The sequence below is a fragment of the Rhynchophorus ferrugineus genome, unplaced genomic scaffold (assembly GCF_030347505.1).
Source record: "Rhynchophorus ferrugineus isolate W39M unplaced genomic scaffold, kcgeb_rfMv2 rfM8, whole genome shotgun sequence".
NCBI lineage: Eukaryota > Metazoa > Arthropoda > Insecta > Coleoptera > Curculionidae > Rhynchophorus > Rhynchophorus ferrugineus.
Window position 1 is genome coordinate 31,277,206 of NW_027472587.1, and position 17,639 is coordinate 31,294,844.

The 17,639-nt window shown below is 32.0% G+C and overlaps 1 protein-coding gene across 3 annotated transcripts; it reads left to right on the forward strand.

The window, feature by feature from the left end:
• The first annotated feature begins 4,067 nt into the window (after positions 1-4,067).
• Positions 4,068-15,897, forward strand: LOC143201075 (farnesol dehydrogenase). Of its 3 annotated transcripts, none has more exons than XM_076411926.1 (6): positions 4,068-4,216; positions 5,841-5,955; positions 7,671-7,908; positions 9,933-10,156; positions 12,982-13,122; positions 15,729-15,897. In XM_076411926.1, the coding sequence occupies exons 2-6, from the start codon at positions 5,848-5,850 to the stop codon at positions 15,762-15,764; spliced, it is 747 nt and encodes a 248-aa protein (XP_076268041.1). In that variant the 5' UTR covers positions 4,068-4,216; positions 5,841-5,847; the 3' UTR covers positions 15,765-15,897. The 3 variants fall into 3 exon arrangements, with proteins under 3 accessions (XP_076268041.1, XP_076268043.1, XP_076268044.1); XM_076411928.1 differs by lacking the exon at positions 4,068-4,216 and adding an exon at positions 4,223-4,247; XM_076411929.1 differs by lacking the exon at positions 4,068-4,216 and having other exon boundaries at positions 5,822-5,955.
• Positions 15,898-17,639: the final 1,742 nt, after the last annotated feature.

The following is a 17,639-nucleotide window of genomic DNA, read 5'->3' on the forward strand; positions in this document are numbered from 1 at the left end:
AGCTCGTCGTTCTATTTCAGGATCTGTCATAGAGTTAATGAAAATATTAATTAAGTACATGAAATGAAGAAATAATTAATTTTCTTCGATCATATAATTTTAGAACATAAAAAAATGATATACCATATGTGCCATCAAGGCCAACGATATTAGTTCGCCAAAATATAAACTATCGCAACGGGAGGAGGACCATCCTGTTGCCTTTACCACTGCGCCACCAAGCCGGTTGTTATATAATTGATTTGTCAATATTATGTATTTATATACATGAATTAGGTATTTCACTTTAATTATAGATATAGGCTTTAAGGAAATATTCGTCATTTAAATTATAACTATCGATCATATTTTGATTAAGCAATGCTTTTCCTCATTTGGACTCATAACATATCCATTCAAAAAACAAAGAACAATCTTCTCTATCTAGTAGCTCTATGTAAAACTCATAACATTATTTGTTTTGAAAACCATTATTTGCGCCACAGCGGAATTCGTTAATATTTTCATTCTATTCAAACTTTCATATCCTGAAAAACAACACTTTTCTTCCTGTGTTACATTGAAACATATAAATTTTACCTTAAATGCTATAAAAATAAAGTAGTAATAACAATTTTCCTACAAGTCCAATATAACCGAAGATGTCCGACGTACTTTCGAATCGAATGAGAGAAAATATACCATTTATCATAGGAATTATTATGAATAATCTCCTGATGAAAAATAATGTAAATTTACGATATTTTTATTTCAGGTCCACACACTCGTCAGAGTTTAATCCGAGCTTTCCTCAAAAATTGCTTTATTTACTTATAATCGCGCTAATTTTATAAAAGTAAATATTTTTGTATACCCAAAATGTGTTCATTAAACCTCAACACTTTGTTTAAATCCATAAAATAATTTCCGCTTCAACAAATAGTCCACAAAAGCTTCATTTTTTAATAAACTCTCAATTAATAAAACTTAATAAATATTGAAATAATGCTGTATGAAAATAATAAAAAAGAGAATGCATGTGTGTATATAGATTGTAATTAGCGTTGGGAACTATCGACTAAAAACAACTATCGACTATCTATAGTAATTAGTAGTAATCGACTATTTTTTGCTATCGACTGTTTAGTAATTGACTATTTCTTACTATCGACTGTTCCAGTCGCACCCTTTCAGTCATTATTTTCGCTCGAGTTTCATTCGATTGACTTTTAAAGTATTGGCCTTGCCGTGCTACCCTCGGCCTTGAAAATTATGTGTCGAATGTACACTTACCTAAATTAATATGTAATAAATATAAGGTTCTATGTAGCGTTGGAAACTATTGGCTGAAAATGACTATCGACTGTTTAGTAATTGACTACTTTTTACTATAGACTGTTTCGGTCGCTATTTTCGGTTCGACTGATTTTACGACTTTTTATTAGTGACTGTTTCAGTCGATATTTTCGGTCCGATTTATTTTATCACTATTTTCATCAAATGTGTCAGTCGTGTACCTTTAATTAATATTTTCGGTTCTACTACTTTCATTCAACTAAATTTTAAAATTCTGGCTCTGTCGTCCTAGCCGCGACCTTGAAAAATTGTGCCGAATTTATGCTTACATAAATGCATAATGTTATTTATGATATTTATATGTAATTTATATGTAATGTTATTTATATAGAAAGGTAAAATATGATAAACTGTATTCAATATTTATACTAAATATTTCTATTAAATACATTTTTTGATAGGAAAACTCTTCTTTAATATTCAACAATTTATTTCCATGGCTATTAAAAAACACAAGAAATTAATGATGTTCGCATTTGTCGCGAGGACTTTTGGTTAAGATTTATTTTATCAGCAGGTAAGACAGACACATTTTTTTTATAATCTATTTTAATTATTTTATAACTTTTCAGTAGAGTGATGCATTCAGAGAAATGTTCTATGGTTTGGGGATATTTTGAAAGAGAAACATCAACATCTGCTATCTGCAATTAGACAATCCATACTTTTAGATCTTAGATTTAGAAACGCCGGATTTGGTATTACAAATAATGCTGAGCTAATTCATAGAATTATCACAAAAGAGATGTCTTCCATTCTAAATTATATCTAAAAATTAATTACTTAACTTAATAATACAAATACAGTTCGGCAATTCGATTCCCGACACAACTGCAACTACTGAATAGTATTTTAAAAATATTTCCGTTCAATAACAAATAAAACTTTGATTTTATTTACAAACGATCGAATAGTTATTGTGCGATATTCAAATATAAAAATAATTCTACTTTAATCGAAATCAAATCATTCATTGAACATGTAATGGTATGCAACAATTATTTATTTCCTTTTCTTTTTTATAAATAGTAGGAGAAGGAAAATCTACCTCCATCTCACTTAGAGTACGGTTCGAAAAAATGTGCACATTCGAATAAAATATAACAACTAATTACATTTATCATATTATGTCTTCATTACTTTCCAAATATTAAATAAGATGGAACGTATTTGGGATATTTATTCCATTTATTTTTAAAAAGTTCAAAGTATTACAAAAATATAACCTTAATCAACACTGCCAATTATCCATTTAAATTAAGTTAAAATGAACTTATCCAAGAATTTATCTCCGTCCTTTCCTCTCCCACAATCAAGCAGCCGCTGGTTTTTGACTATCGACTGTTTCGACTATTTTTAGTCGTTAGTTCCAAAACGCTAGTTTTATGTTTTGTTGTAGTATGACTGTATATAACAATATATTACATATTAATATAAAATTTTTTTTCAAGTGTATTTATTAATGTAATAGGAGAAAAATAACAATGTTTTGACTGATAAATAATAAATAATACTAAAGTAGGTCTTGTAAAATTGATCGATATTTGTTCAAGCCTTTTGAATCGTAACTTCTTTATTTCCAACTTCAACGAATAATAATATTAAAATACTCCTGTTATTATATTACGGATTAATAAAATTATTATTGCATTTAAAAAGGGTGGTTAAATGGTTAAATCAATTTCTCTTTAGAATAAAATTGTTATTTTGAAAGTAATAAATTCCAGCAATTATATCCCTCCTTTTCCTTCCCAAAGAAAGTTCGAACAGGAATACGTACATCACCGTACCACTTGTGGCAGGGTTGAACAAAGGAAAACATTTGTAAGCGCATGTTGGAATGAAATAGGAATAAGCCAATTAGTTTTATTATATTATATCATTGTTATTTTCATTCATCATTATTCCATTTCTTTTATAAAACTGCTGTTTGTCAATTTAAAATAGTTTTAAATGAACTGATTTGTACAGCAAAGAGAATCAAACAATTATCTAAGTTCTTCACTTTCTCAAAATTGGTACGGAAAGGTACATCTCCGTCTGTTATCAGGAAGAGAAAGAAAACAGAAGCCTACATTTGAGTGAAATATTTACTATTTTCAGTCGACAGTGTTTTGACTATCGATTAGTTCGACTGTCTCGACTATGTTCAGTCGATAGTTTCTAACGCTAATTTCAACTATAACTGTCTCTTAAATGTTTCTGCAAGGAATCTGCAGTTTAAGACTGGCGTCGGAACGGAAATTAAGCTTACCGACTGGCGAAGGACCACCTTAAAGATCATCCCAAAAGTCGCCCGGTCCTGCCCAGCCTTCACAAACTAATTTGCAACCATGCGCCGGCAGGAATTAAACCTACAACTATCGCAGCAATAGGAAGACCGTCCCGTCACTTTTCTCAGTTCGACTATCAAGCTGACCAAAAAAAGGTAGTGACAATAACTGATTCAAGGCTTCCTAGATTAAAAAAAAACAATGATATACCGTTTTTTTACATAACAATCTTTAACGTATAATACAAGAAATCCAACATTATTCCGTGCTTCCTAATAAGATTGTAAAATTTTAGCTTAAATACTTAAATAAATCCATACATAATTTAAAATAATTTGGTTTAAAAGCTGACATTTAAAGACAGTTTTTCAATATTTATTTTATATAATTTTATTCTTTATTTTATTCAGCTACAATATTCATTAAAATAATCGCAAATCAACTATGAATCAAAATCTATTTATATTTACTAAACATCTAGTCATCGTCTCTATCAAAAATATGTTTGTTTACGTTATATAACATACGAAACGGTACTATAAATATAATGGTGGGGATAAAATAAAAAATTAGTCTCCGTCGCTTCTCAGAGCTGTGTACTTCTGGAGGTAAGTGTATAGCGATCTAGTTTTTAGTTAAGTAAATTTTTATTTGGTACATAGTTAAAGTTTTATTCTAATTTAAAATATATTTTGATATATAATTTTGCATTTTGCACAGAAATGCATTTGTGTAAAATATGTTTCATTCATAAATTATAGTATTTATACCTTTTCGTCATTATTATATTATAACAATTGTAACAATTAGTTGTTTATATCGGATTGAAATAAAGTGTTATGCATGTAATTATAAGATTTGCATGCTTGTTTTCAGATAATTTAGTACGACACTGTGATTTTTTTTATAAAAATGTAGCCTTTTTGGATTTTAAGGCCAATACATATAATTGTATTAATGAAATTGTTTTCCTAGTTGCTGGATGGTCAGCACAGACTAGATTTACATAAATTCATACTATATATTAGGAGCTTGCCTGTATGATGATCGTTTTTTTTTACTTTAAAACAGATTTTCGTACGATATGTGTTTATTGACAGATTTATATTTTTACCCTACCACCATCCATTTTTATGTTTCTATCAATATAAAGATACCATGTGGTAGAAGGTCTCGGTTTGACAGCGATCTCTTCATCGATTTATTTTCGCCCTTCTTCAGAATTTTGAAGCCGTGTGTCAGCCAAGCGATTCGGAACTGATTTGAACAAAATACAGTATGGAAACGGTTCTAAACATCATTTTTAGTAAACTCTTTGAGAGTTTGTTTGGAGTTCTCATCCATTCAGTCGTACCATTTATTATTTTCGAACCTTTCTGGTAGTACCAAACCAAACCCGATAATTGGAATATGAAGCTGCAGTATTTCTATAAGTTTCCCTAAATATTTGATGTGATTTAGCAGCAGATTTCTTCAAACTAAGCAACAAAAGAAATAAATGTCGAGAATTATTATTTCTTGTAGTATTTAAAAACTATCGAATTTAACAATTTCGTTCATCGCCGATCAAAATACATGCCAGCACCTCATATTACAAAACATAGTCCACGGAATAATACGTAAAAATAATGTCGGAAGTTTATCAGCCGTCTGAAACCTCAGAAGTGATAAACCGTAACTTTGGAGCAAGCTTGATTATTAATTTTATGACTCCTTTTTGATATTTTACAAGCTTAAAAACATCCTGTACCCAAGGACATCCAAGCACTCAAAAAGTTTTTATTTGTCTTTAGGCGTAATAATATGCTGCAAATTTACTGCTAATTAGGACTTTACAATCTTATATCCTGCTATTATTTTTAATATATTTTTTAAAAACCGTTTTGAGTTTGATGAATATACGAATCAGAAACGGGTTAAATTATGTTATATATTATCTTGTTTACTAATACATAATGGTGAAATAATTTGTTGACGTTTTTCTAATTGTGGCATTGCTTCAGCAAGGTCAGGATCAATTACGCTAAATTAAAGGTTCGAATTAAACAAAGTACTGGTGCTCACTGTAAACAGCTATTAGCAGGAATTTAAACTGACCTTCAGCGACATTGCGATCATTTTTCTGCATCTGTTATACAACGGATATTCAAAATAAACTAGCATAACCATGTAATAGCTGTGTATTACAAATGTTTAAAAACCAAATTTAGTACGTTATATTTATAATTACAGGGAGAAGATGGCCTTATCTTTAGCGAGATTTCAAGGTAAAGTGGCGGTAGTGACCGGAGCGTCCTCTGGTATAGGCAAAGATACAGCCAAAGCTTTAGTTAAAAATGGCTTAATAGTAAGTGTTTTTTTAACATATGTTACCTTATATATTTATGTTTTATTTTCAAACAATAAATTGGTTTCCGCCATGGTCAAGGTTAAATTCATTTCAACTGAAGAAATGTTATACCTAATCCTTGAGAATATATTATATCGGCAAAATTATTTATAGGGAAAAAAACGTCTGGGTATTTTTCACAATGTTGGAGAGAAATAAACTTCGATTTCTCAAATATTCGTCAAATTTATGTAAGCGAATTTATTCCTACAAACTTATACAAATAAATACCATAAATTCACGGTTTTGGACATGATTAAGTAAAAGCTGTTTATAAGATAATCTGGTGAATTGAATCCAAATCAGCAGTCCGTTTTTTGAAATTGGTTTTAGTTTTCGAAATATTCAACAATTCACCTATTGTGCAATTTTGAACAAAGGCCGAACTGAGACTTTTATACTGATTGGGATCTATTCCATATATTAGCAGGGTTCATTAGCAATCACTGATTATGCCTCGTTGTCTCAAAAAGCATTGGTATTGCCTTTCGATTTCTGCTATATCTTGGTGTGGATGCTTTCCTTACTCGTCGCTCGTGTCGCTTTTGTCGGAAAAAAATCAAGAAGTGAACGCGGAAAATATATTCTAAGAGATATTCGAGCTCCCATCATGTGGTAATTTCGAAAGAAATCGTTGATTACGTGCTTGCAATCTGGTAGTTTGTGTTTATCGAAAAAACTGTGAACAGCATTTTGAAACTATATCCATGCTGCTGCTTCAGTGGTTCAATGGTTGGAGTTAAATATATTGCAAATTTTGCTTCATTAGTTTTTAAAGATCAGTTTATAATGGTCTGACAGTGTTCAATATTGCAAAACCAAGGTACTGTAATAAAGTTTGAGCGCATTTATCATGATTTTTCCACGATTACCAAGCATTTAGCATCAGCAAATGTTACAAAACCCTTCCTACCGATTTGGTTGTCGCCGCATTTTCACGCGTTTCACTGCACAAAGATAAGCTTCATTTATTTTATTCAGCAGACAGTATAAGAGAGCCACCATGCGCAAACTAGAAAACTAATACTAGTCTTCACACGCGGATTGAAGATGGTGATAGTTCTCATCTGTTCGAATCCAGAAAATGACCCCTATTTGTAAGCTTATGTACTCATCAATGATGTTGGTTTGGCGACTTCTGGTTGAAAAATAGAACTTCTTAAATTGATTTTCGTAATGTTGTTTTTGAGGTCAGCTTTATGTCAGAGTGAAATCTCATGACCTCTATCAGTTTTAGCCGAGTCACTGGATATGTGTATTGTCCAGCTTCGACAAGATGAAAGGCAACTCTTTTCTTATTGATCATTTCTGGCTATTCCTTAATCAACTGTTTCTGGCTCTGAACTGCGGAGTTCCTCATTAACTGTTCTCTTCTAACCCTACCTTCTTCCCTCCCCCTGGGTTTGTTTACATATTTTGTGTCACCGATCTGACGATTATTACAGGTTACTTGATTTATGCGCTTTTCGTTTTATTGGAATATATTTATTTGTAGTTCATATTACAAAAAAATGTTAGGCCTAAAACTCCCTCCTCCATGTAAGCGTTTTCTTCAAAAATGGAGGCAAAATTGTCGCCGAAGTCGATTAATATATAAATTCCAATTATTTTTCCCAATAAATTCTTTAGTAAATCTTATACAATAATAGCTTAAAAACTAAATTTTTATACAGGTAGCTGGTTTAGGAAGACGTGTGGAACGAATAGAAGATTTGGCGAAGCAGCTGAGCGGCGAGAAAGGTAAACTGAAAGCGTACAAATGCGATATGACCAAAGAACAAGACATCCTGTCAACTTTCAAACGGATAACTGAAGAACTAGGACCCATTCATGTATTAGTTAACAATGCCGGTCTGATGCTACCAACCACCTTAATTGATGGTGATACAGAGAAATGGCGCACCACTTTTGGTAAGAAAGGACCTTTTTCATTTAAATTCCGAATTTTATAAAAATTCGAGGATGTTTATTTTAATAATCAATAGAGTTTTTATTGGATTTTTTAATTCACAACAAATTTCTTTATTTATTTTGCACATAGGTATGTAATTCTTTAATGTATTTTTACGATAAGAAAGATAGCAAATACAAAAATCGATATGAATACTTTCCTTTTTACACGTTGTAGATAATTCTAAATATTTTGGTTAATAGATCTATTTTATCAGCACTCAGACCTAGCAAAACCAACCCAAAATGTGTTATTAATTTCCGCTATGTGTTGTTAGATTACGTAGGATATGGCGAAACAAGATAAGGTGTAGTAAAATCAAGACATAACGCTTGATAATTAATGATATAATATTATTATACAAACTTGGACCTTAATGGACCATGCGAAGTACAGCAAATGGATATTTCGGTATCTTTTCTCTTATTTCGGACCATATTGTTTTTATTATCTGGGAACGGGCTCTTGGAGTGTTCATCTGATCAATTGGTCCCAGGTTTCCTTGGTTTATCTGTTGGGCTTACCTCCAAGTAGTAAAGTTTCTGTCTAAAAACCTTTCCATCCTGTATTTCTTGTTGTACTATTTTTACGCCTTTCACGTCGTCTTTAACTGCAGCAATCCATTTCATTGCTTCAACCTTGGCGTTACTGCAAGTTACATAGAATACCACCACCTGTCTCCTCAATCTGATTGTTTCCGTTCTTTTAATATGCCCATAAAACTTTAGTTTGTATTTTTTAAATTAAAATATATAATACTAAACTTTTACACTTCCTTATTTGTCCATATCATGTAAGTTCCAACTTCAGTTTATTTTGGGCTTGAATTATTTTTTAATTAGCTTGTAAAAATATTTGTTTTGGTTTGTTGCTTTAAAATATCTGCTGTTTCTGCTGATACATTGAGAAACTCTACTTAATAATTAATGTAACGATTGATGTGTAATATGATCTATTAATGAATTAGTAAGTCAATGTGTTGACGCCTAACAGATAGGACCTGCTACAATAAATCCCTAGGGTATCTAGGTAGGACATGTACTTGAGATCAGTAATACAGAGCACAACATCTACTGCTAAAAGTAATAAGACAAGTTGCACGAGCTTTTGCTTTTCTACGATGGTGCACATGAAAGAAATTCCTTATTAAAATTCATCTGCTTATATTCCCAATATTTCTGTACAGTAATTCTGCATATATATAGACTTAGACTGTTGAAATATAACAAAGTATAGAAGGAAGAAAATTCTGCATGGTTCCCCCAGCCATATTTTATTAGTTGATAAAATTACCTAAAAATAGTAATAAATAATAATAACGAATTCCTCATAGGCTTGTTGAGAAATTAAGCTTTTGGGTGGAAGACGCAGCAAACAGCTTGGGAATATGGTGGGAATTGGGAATGTGATATGAAAATTTTAAATTTAAGAGGGTGTTAGTTCCTTTAACATTCGCGAATTGATTTAGTGAATAATATTGGAAGTCCTGTGGCAGTAAGAGCAAATTATTTTTTCAGAATTAGACACTCTGCTCGAGATGAAGATGATGATGATGATGAAAATCAATCCAAAATTACAAATTTTAAATAGCGCTTAAAGTTCTCTAATATATAGATTTAAAAATATTTGTATCTATGATATGGTTTAGCATATTTAAAAATGAAGGAGTTAGAGAGTTAGATCTATAGTAGTGATATAGAACGACCATTGGTTATAAAATGGTGTATCTAAGCCAATCATAAACATACTAATGATTCTTTAATAAATAGATATACGATAACTATTTTTAAACCCAGATAATTATAGGATATATGATTCCAATGGCAACAGGCCGTTTAATAACGCACAGGGTACAATTTATTTAAAAATGTGTTTAAACCCTAGATTATGTTCATTAAACTCATGTTATCCAATATTTTATTTAATATTTACAACTGATTTTCATCTTAATTGATATAATAACTAGTATTTTCTTAACATTTAGATACCAATGTGTTAGGGTTATGCATTGCAACCAGAGAGGCACTAAAAAGCATGAAAGCCCATAATACAGCAGGTCATATCATCCATATCAATAGCATCGCTGGTCATTACATTGTGGATATTCCCAACATGAATGTTTACTCCGGTACGAAGTACGCTGTGACAGCTCTAGCCGAAACACTAAGAAGGGATCTTACCAGAGAAAAATTGCCAATCAAAATAACTGTAAGTATAACATACTGAATAAAATATTTAAGGTCACACAACAAGGTCATGCCTTCATTTGTTATATTAGTATTGCCACTACATTATTTTGAAAAGTGATAAAAGTTTACATTATTATATTAAATAATTTTGTATGATGATGGTGGTGATTTATGCTTTAGATACACAGATTTCTATATAGTTGTTAATGTTCAATATGTGGTTTCTTCGAAGTATGATCATCTGCGAATTTACACCGAGTAAATTGCAATTGCAGCAAATTTTACCTGTTTATTTCAGTTTGAAGGAAAAGGCAGTTGAAGATCTTCGACGACTTAGGAGCGTTCTGGACAGCTAAAACATTTTGAAGACATTACTCGAAGAAACCATTAATGGGGATCACCATCGATATGGAATTGATTGGTTTGAGTTGACCACTGCGATAAAAATGTATTAAAAAACAAACTTACAAAAATCAAACAAGGGTATTTCGAACACATAAAAATGGAAACAAAACAAAACAATCACAATTCACGACGAACGAAATTAAAGTTAACCAAAAATATAGCAAAGTAAGGGTAAAAGGAATCAGATGATTTTGAAAATGGAAACATGGATACACTTTGAAGAAAATACGTGGAGGAGGTTCACAGAAACACTAGTCTCATAGAAAATGTTATGTTTGGCATGACGCTTTAAAGCATAAGATTCTCTATGATAAATAGATTCTCTATGAGGCTTCTCTATGATAAATATTTAAAAATGTTTAGTTGCATATTACTACCATAAACTACTCTATTATAAAAAACTAACTAAACCATACCTCAGAGTGAAACAAGAGGATGTGTATTCTGACTGAAGGAAAATACAAGCAGGTGTGCCATAGGGAAGTATACCAGTCATTTATCTTCTATACTACTCAGGACATTTGTACATTGAATGAAAATGTCGTTGCTACATTTACAGAGAGTATTATGAGACTGTTATTCTAGCAATTCAGATATTGGCGAAATACAATGCTGGATAGAAACATCACTCATCAAAATGAATCAAAATAAATCAGTGAATATTGATTTCACCAACAACAATATCAAGCACAAGCCAATATAAATAAATCAGTAAGCAGTCCCGTATAGCAGTGGGAACTTGTGCCATTCAACTCTGGTGTTGTACCAGCCATACCAATTGAAACATCATACAAAAGGTCCAAAAGCCATGCCATGGCATGGTACATGCGAAACAACAATCTGCTTAAGGACCTGAAGGTAGAAACTGTCGATGGCGTTATCAAGGACTATATCCAAAGATATAAGCCACAGACTCCGTCAACACATCTATGTTAAGGTCCACCATCTCCTAGATAATAATAATGGCTTACTAAGAAAATTATAGAGAGTAAAACTACTTGAGCTATTTCAGTGCATCTTAAAAGCAGTGATATAGATGTTAAGCCCTAAGTGTCTTTCGTGGAATAAGTACTTTGTAATTCTAAACAAATTTTTATCCTAACATAACAAAAGATGCGTGTATAATTTTGACATCTGCTGTATCATTAGTTTGTGAATTATAGCATCTTGAGTGAAGCAACTTTTCTTGTTGTGAAAAAAGAATGGCCAAAAAGAAATTTCGCGTGTTGATGAAATATTGCTTTTGGAGGGAAAAATACAGTTGAAACGAAAATTTGACTTGATGCCGAGTTTTCGGATACTGCCCCACGAAAACCAACCATCAAGGATAGGTACGCTAAATTGAAGTGAAAAGAGCAGCGAAGACGGTGAACGCAGTGGAAGCCCAAAGAGGTTGTTAGCGACGAAAACATTTAAAAAATCTAGAAAATGATTATGAATGACCGTAAATTGAAATTGTATAAAATAGCAGACACTCCAAAGGTATCAATTGAGCGTGTACATCATATCATTCACGAATATTTGGGTATGAGACAGCTCTGTGAAACGTGGGTGCTGCGCGAGCTCACTTTTGACCAAAAACAACCGAGCTGATGATTTGAAGCAGTGTTTAAAGACGATCAAGCGTAATAAGCCCGAGTTTGTGCACCAATATGTGACAATGGATGAAACGTGGCTCCACTGTTTTACTCTGAAGTCCAATCGATAATCATCAGAGTGGAATGCACACGATGAATCCGCTCCAGAGCGTGGTACAGTCGGCTGGCAAGGTTATGGCGTCTGTATTTTGAGACTCGCATGAAAAAAAATTTATTGACTAGTTTGAAAAAGAAGGATAATCAACGGCGAGTATTACATAGCGTTATTGAACCGTTTGAAGGACCAAATCGGCGAAAAACGGCCGCATTTGAAGAAATATTAAGTGCAGCTTCACCAAGACACTGAAGACTATGGCAAAAATCCATGAATTGGGCTTCGAATTGCTTCCTCATCCACCGTATTCTCCATATCTGGCCCAGCGACTATCTTCTGTTCTCAGATCTCAAGAGAATGTTTGCTGGGAAGAAATTTGCGTCGAATGAAGAAACGATCGCCGAAACTGAGGCCTATTTTGAAACAAAGGACAAATCGTTCTACAAAATGGTATCGAAAAGATGGACGGTCGCTATAATCAGTGTATCACCCTTGAAATGAATTACGTTGAATAATTTTGCCTAAAAAAATGTGTTTTACTATGGTAGGCCGGTGACTTTTGAATTGACCTGTTATAGCCTTTTAGTGTTAATTTACTAGATTGTTATAATAAATATTTTTAAAATTGTAATTAAAACTTCTAATCAAATTACAGTGTGTTCCCTCTTTTCCTCTCTTTTCTTCTCAATGAAAATCAATGGATTTCTTTTTACTGGGCCTAATATTAACATTTTGTTACAATTACAGAGTGTCAGTCCGGGTTACGTTGAGACCGAAATACAAGCAGTGGCGGGATTTCCAGCAGACGCCATCTCAATGCCGGCCCTAAACGCTTCAGATATCGCAGAAGCGGTGGTTTACGCTCTGTCGACTCCAGCACATGTGAACGTAAGTTGAGCAACGACACGGACATTATTTGATCAGGATTTTGTTTGCATCCGTCGTACCACCGACGGTGCCGAATGTGCATCGCAACAAAAGCGTGCATAATTGCAATAAACAAGCGCTGGCGTGCGTAAAAATAACAAAACGTGGATTATTTCACCGATTAAATAATACACCCAACTGCGGTCGAAACGTATCCGCGACAACTGAATGCCGTTTTTTTTTGTTTGCTGTGGCTATGCATAATAGGCTAGATGACTATTTTTGAAAAACTACTTCGTGACAATACTGCGTATTTACTTTATCCGGAATACAAGTTATTTCTGCAAAAAAAAATGGATTTGAATGAAAAATTAGCGTTTACAATGGTGGGATTTTAAATTATGGCCTAGTTAATTTGGTCGAACTGAACAGTTTGTGTGTGTTCAGTTATTAATTATACAATATTTTAACAATTGTGTGTTATAATTAGACATTTTGAGACATTTAGACATGTATCGGTAGTGTGAGGACCCCCATCATCAATTGCAAAACTCCAAACATGTCGTGTATTTCCGTTCCAAGACAGGAAAATATTGTTAAACCGTACAAGTCAAGAACCAGCTAGTATCGTTTGGAGATCGCTAGTTTATTTATAGCAATAAGATAATTCCAAAATAAGTATTTAATATTTTAAGTCCTTAAGAAATGTGCATAAAGTCAGTATATGTTTTTGAAAATCAGCTTCTAACTGAACTCACTGAACATTCACTGCTGTTCACTACTTAATGATCATATATTCTCAAAATATAATTTTTTTTTTATTTAAATGCAAGCCTTCAACAAGTGTCAATCAAAACCCGTCATCGTTAGATTACAAAAAGCCCATATCAAATATATTATTTCTTGTACATCACATAGCTCGATGGGTTACACTGGATTGAAAAATGTGACTTTATCAAGATTGGTATGTGTGTGTGTTATGGCGAACAGAAATATTGAATATTTAGTACAGGCGATATATGAATCCAAATGTTATCAGTCATGTCAAGTAAAGTAAAAGATACTAAGGAAATATCAAGTTTGAGAATTCATAGAAAAACGTAATATATGGAAACATGTTTAACTGTGACTAAGTTTGTCGAAAAGTGCATGAAGTCACTATATGTTTCTGAAAATCAGCTTCTAACTGAACTCACTGAACATTCACTGCTGTTCACTACTTAATGACCATATATTCTCAAAATATAAAAAAATTCATTAAATGCAATCCTTCAACAAGTGTCAATCAAAACCCGTCATGGTTAGATTACAAAAAGCCCATATCAAATATATTATTTCTTATACATCAAATAGCTCGATGGGTTACACTGGATTGAAAAATGTGACTTTATCAAGATCGGTATGTGTGTGTGTTATGGCGAACAGAAATATTGAATATTTAGTACAGGCGATATATGAATCCAAATGTTATCAGTCATGTCAAGTAAAGTAAATGATACTAAGGAAATATCAAGTTTGAGAATTCATAGAAAAACGTAATATATGGATACATGTTTAACTGTGACTAAGTTTGTCGAAAAGTGCATGAAGTCACTATATGTTTCTAAAAATCAGCTTCTAACTGAACTCACTGAACATTCACTGCTGTTCACTACTTAATGACCATATATTCTCAAAATATAAAAAATGTTAATTAAATGCAAGCCTTTAACTAATGTCAATCAAAACCCGTCATGGTTAGATTACAAAGAGCCAATATCAAATATATTATTTCTTATACATCAAATAGCTTGATGGGTTACAATGGAATGAATAATGTGACTTTATCAAGATCGGCATGTGTGTGTTATGGCGAACAGAAATATTAAATATCTAGTACAGGCGATATATGAATCACTCATGTAAAGTAAAAGAAACTAAAAAAATATCTAGTTTAAGAATTCATAGAAAAGCATGTTCAAAATACAGTATTTTTGAAGTATTGCAGTTGCGCATGCTTTTTTTTACCCAAATATTACAAGGTAATTTCATGCAATACCGAATAGAATTTTTCATTCCACAGAGATGTCAAAAACTTAAGAAAATGAAACATGCATCATTAAATGTATATATTTTGAACTTTTGTATCTATTCATTTGTATCTGTATCTTCAGATTATCATCATATAATTTTTTGTATGTTTTCCTATACACTTTGATTTCCCTTAGCCGATAGTGCACTTGATTTCAATAATGCTATTCTCACACATCCTAAGTGGCTATTGAATACTCTTTAGAAGTATTACTTGCATTTAATAATTTTCTTGCCAAGTGTTATACCGGTAGTATTTTTTCTTACTGTTCTTCAATACTCCACCATATTTCATGGTTGGTGTGTCGGCAATACTCAGTCAATTGCGTTAGAGTTTTAGCACAAGATTATGATACGGTAAGTGACGTCAATGTTTCGTAGTGTTTTTGACTGGTGTTTCACTTAACGTGGCGAATTTGAAATTGTGTGTCTTTATAGCTTTACAGAAAGTACTTTACTGGTGTGTTATTGGATTTAGTACCAATTAATTGTTTTATTACAATTTAAGTTTAGTTACAGGTAATATTTTACAGAAATACTTTCGGTTATTGTTTCAGATCAATGAGATAACCCTTCAAGCAGTTGGGAGTTAAGTGACATACATTTTATGAACTATAAAACGCAAATTATTACTTCTACACTTATTATATATTATATTTGTTGGATTAAGGTAGATATATATATTATCGATTTTATATATCCAAAATAAACATTAAATTTTCTTCAGTATTTTGTTTAATTTAGACCTATATACCTTCTAAATGTGTTAGCTTTGATTGATTGGATTTACTAGTAGAAAATCGAATAATATCGGCCTATAAATAAACTTTAAATATTTTTTTTTAATTTGATTTATCCATCAATTATATTTGCGCACCAATAGCTGCTACTTCTTCCTATCATTCAGGCAATTTTTCGAAAGGACGATTCTACACAATTTTTGGTATCTTCATACAATACTAAATCCCAGCTGCACAGGCAGGTCGCGACTTATTTATCGGAAAATGTAGGAATCAGAGAGAGCAAGGTCAGGAGAGTAAGGAATACGCGGGTGGTACCCGATGCTATTTAGTACAAAGTAACACCATCTGTTTATCGTATAAATGAAATTTATAGGCCAATATTAAATATAAACAGTGAAAATATTTTTTTTTCTATTTCCATTTTTACTCAATTTTATACTATAGTTATTTTATTTTTTAAATCATTTTCATTCAGCGTTTTTAATTTTTGTAATATATGTCATTTTAGTATCCTTAATTAAATATTACATCTTTTGTTAGGATTACATTTCAATTCATAACATTTGTACAATTCTTATCATAATATTAATTATTACAGAAGCTCAGTGCATTCCCTTCATATATAGTGGTATTGGTATAGGTAATACGTATAGGTAGGTTTATTACCTATGAAACATAATTTCATAGGTAATAAACTTGAACATGGTATACATATGCAAGAGATATATTAATCATAAATCCGTAAATAAGAAAATTTAGGTAATGATACAAAAACCATATGCAACGTGGGATGATTTTCAAGAATAGGAAAGTCAACAGATCCTACCTAGTCATTCGCCTCTCACATTAATTAATATCTTGATTATAAAAAGTCAGTTGACGAAAACGCACAAAACCATTATAACAATCGAGTATAATAATAAATGAGATGGCCCTTATTAAAGTTCACGTCAGAATAAATGCTTACTGGTAACTGAATACTGATTTTAATCAAGTAAATGTAGAATTCATAAAAAAGGTTTATGCCTTATTTATTTAAAAGACATTTAGAGGGCATATAATAGAGAGTTCCAGCTTACAACATTAGGAAGGGTAATTTTAACATAAAAACAATAAAATTGTTATATTTAAAATATAAACTAGAAACAAAAACTTTGTAATCGACTTCATTGTTTGTTAAACAACACAAAAGATAATTCCCCTTTACAATTCCAGTTATTTTAAAGCCGTTAACGCGGGCAAGGTTTGAGCAACTCCGACTGGAAAATAAATGGACTTTATTTGCTAATGTCCAGACGTTTCTGAAAAAAAAAACCGAATATAGAAACAAAAAGAACGGCATTGCTAAATATCTGTCAGAAATGATGAATTTATTATCGGCGATGGGAAGCAGCTGGGCCGAATCCCGAGGGACGTGGAAGCTCCAGAAATAAAAATGCTATTAATCATGGGAAGTGGGCCACCTATGAAGAGAAATACGCTGCCAAACAATAATTGACGCTTTCGAAAGTTTTGCGAACCGACGACTGAAACAGATGCCTGCTACCAAAGGACGAATATTAATAAATTTCGATTAATTTTCACCACATTACGATGATTTATACAATTTAGGTGTCTTTACAAATCGTTGTTATAGTTATCATTAAATAAAACACAGAGTAATAAATGATTTATTGAATGAATCAAAGCACCTAGGTTTGCTTCCTTATTATCGAAAGACTTCGA

Bases quoted from the DNA above. Each gene is read 5' to 3' on its own strand.
- LOC143201075 (XM_076411926.1), top strand. From the start codon at position 5,848: ATGGCCTTATCTTTAGCGAGATTTCAAGGTAAAGTGGCGGTAGTGACC. The intron at 5,956-7,670 runs GTAAGTGTTTTT...ATTTTTATACAG, and splicing joins TAGTTAAAAATGGCTTAATA to GTAGCTGGTTTAGGAAGACG. The intron at 13,123-15,728 runs GTAAGTTGAGCA...TTATTGTTTCAG, and splicing joins CGACTCCAGCACATGTGAAC to ATCAATGAGATAACCCTTCA.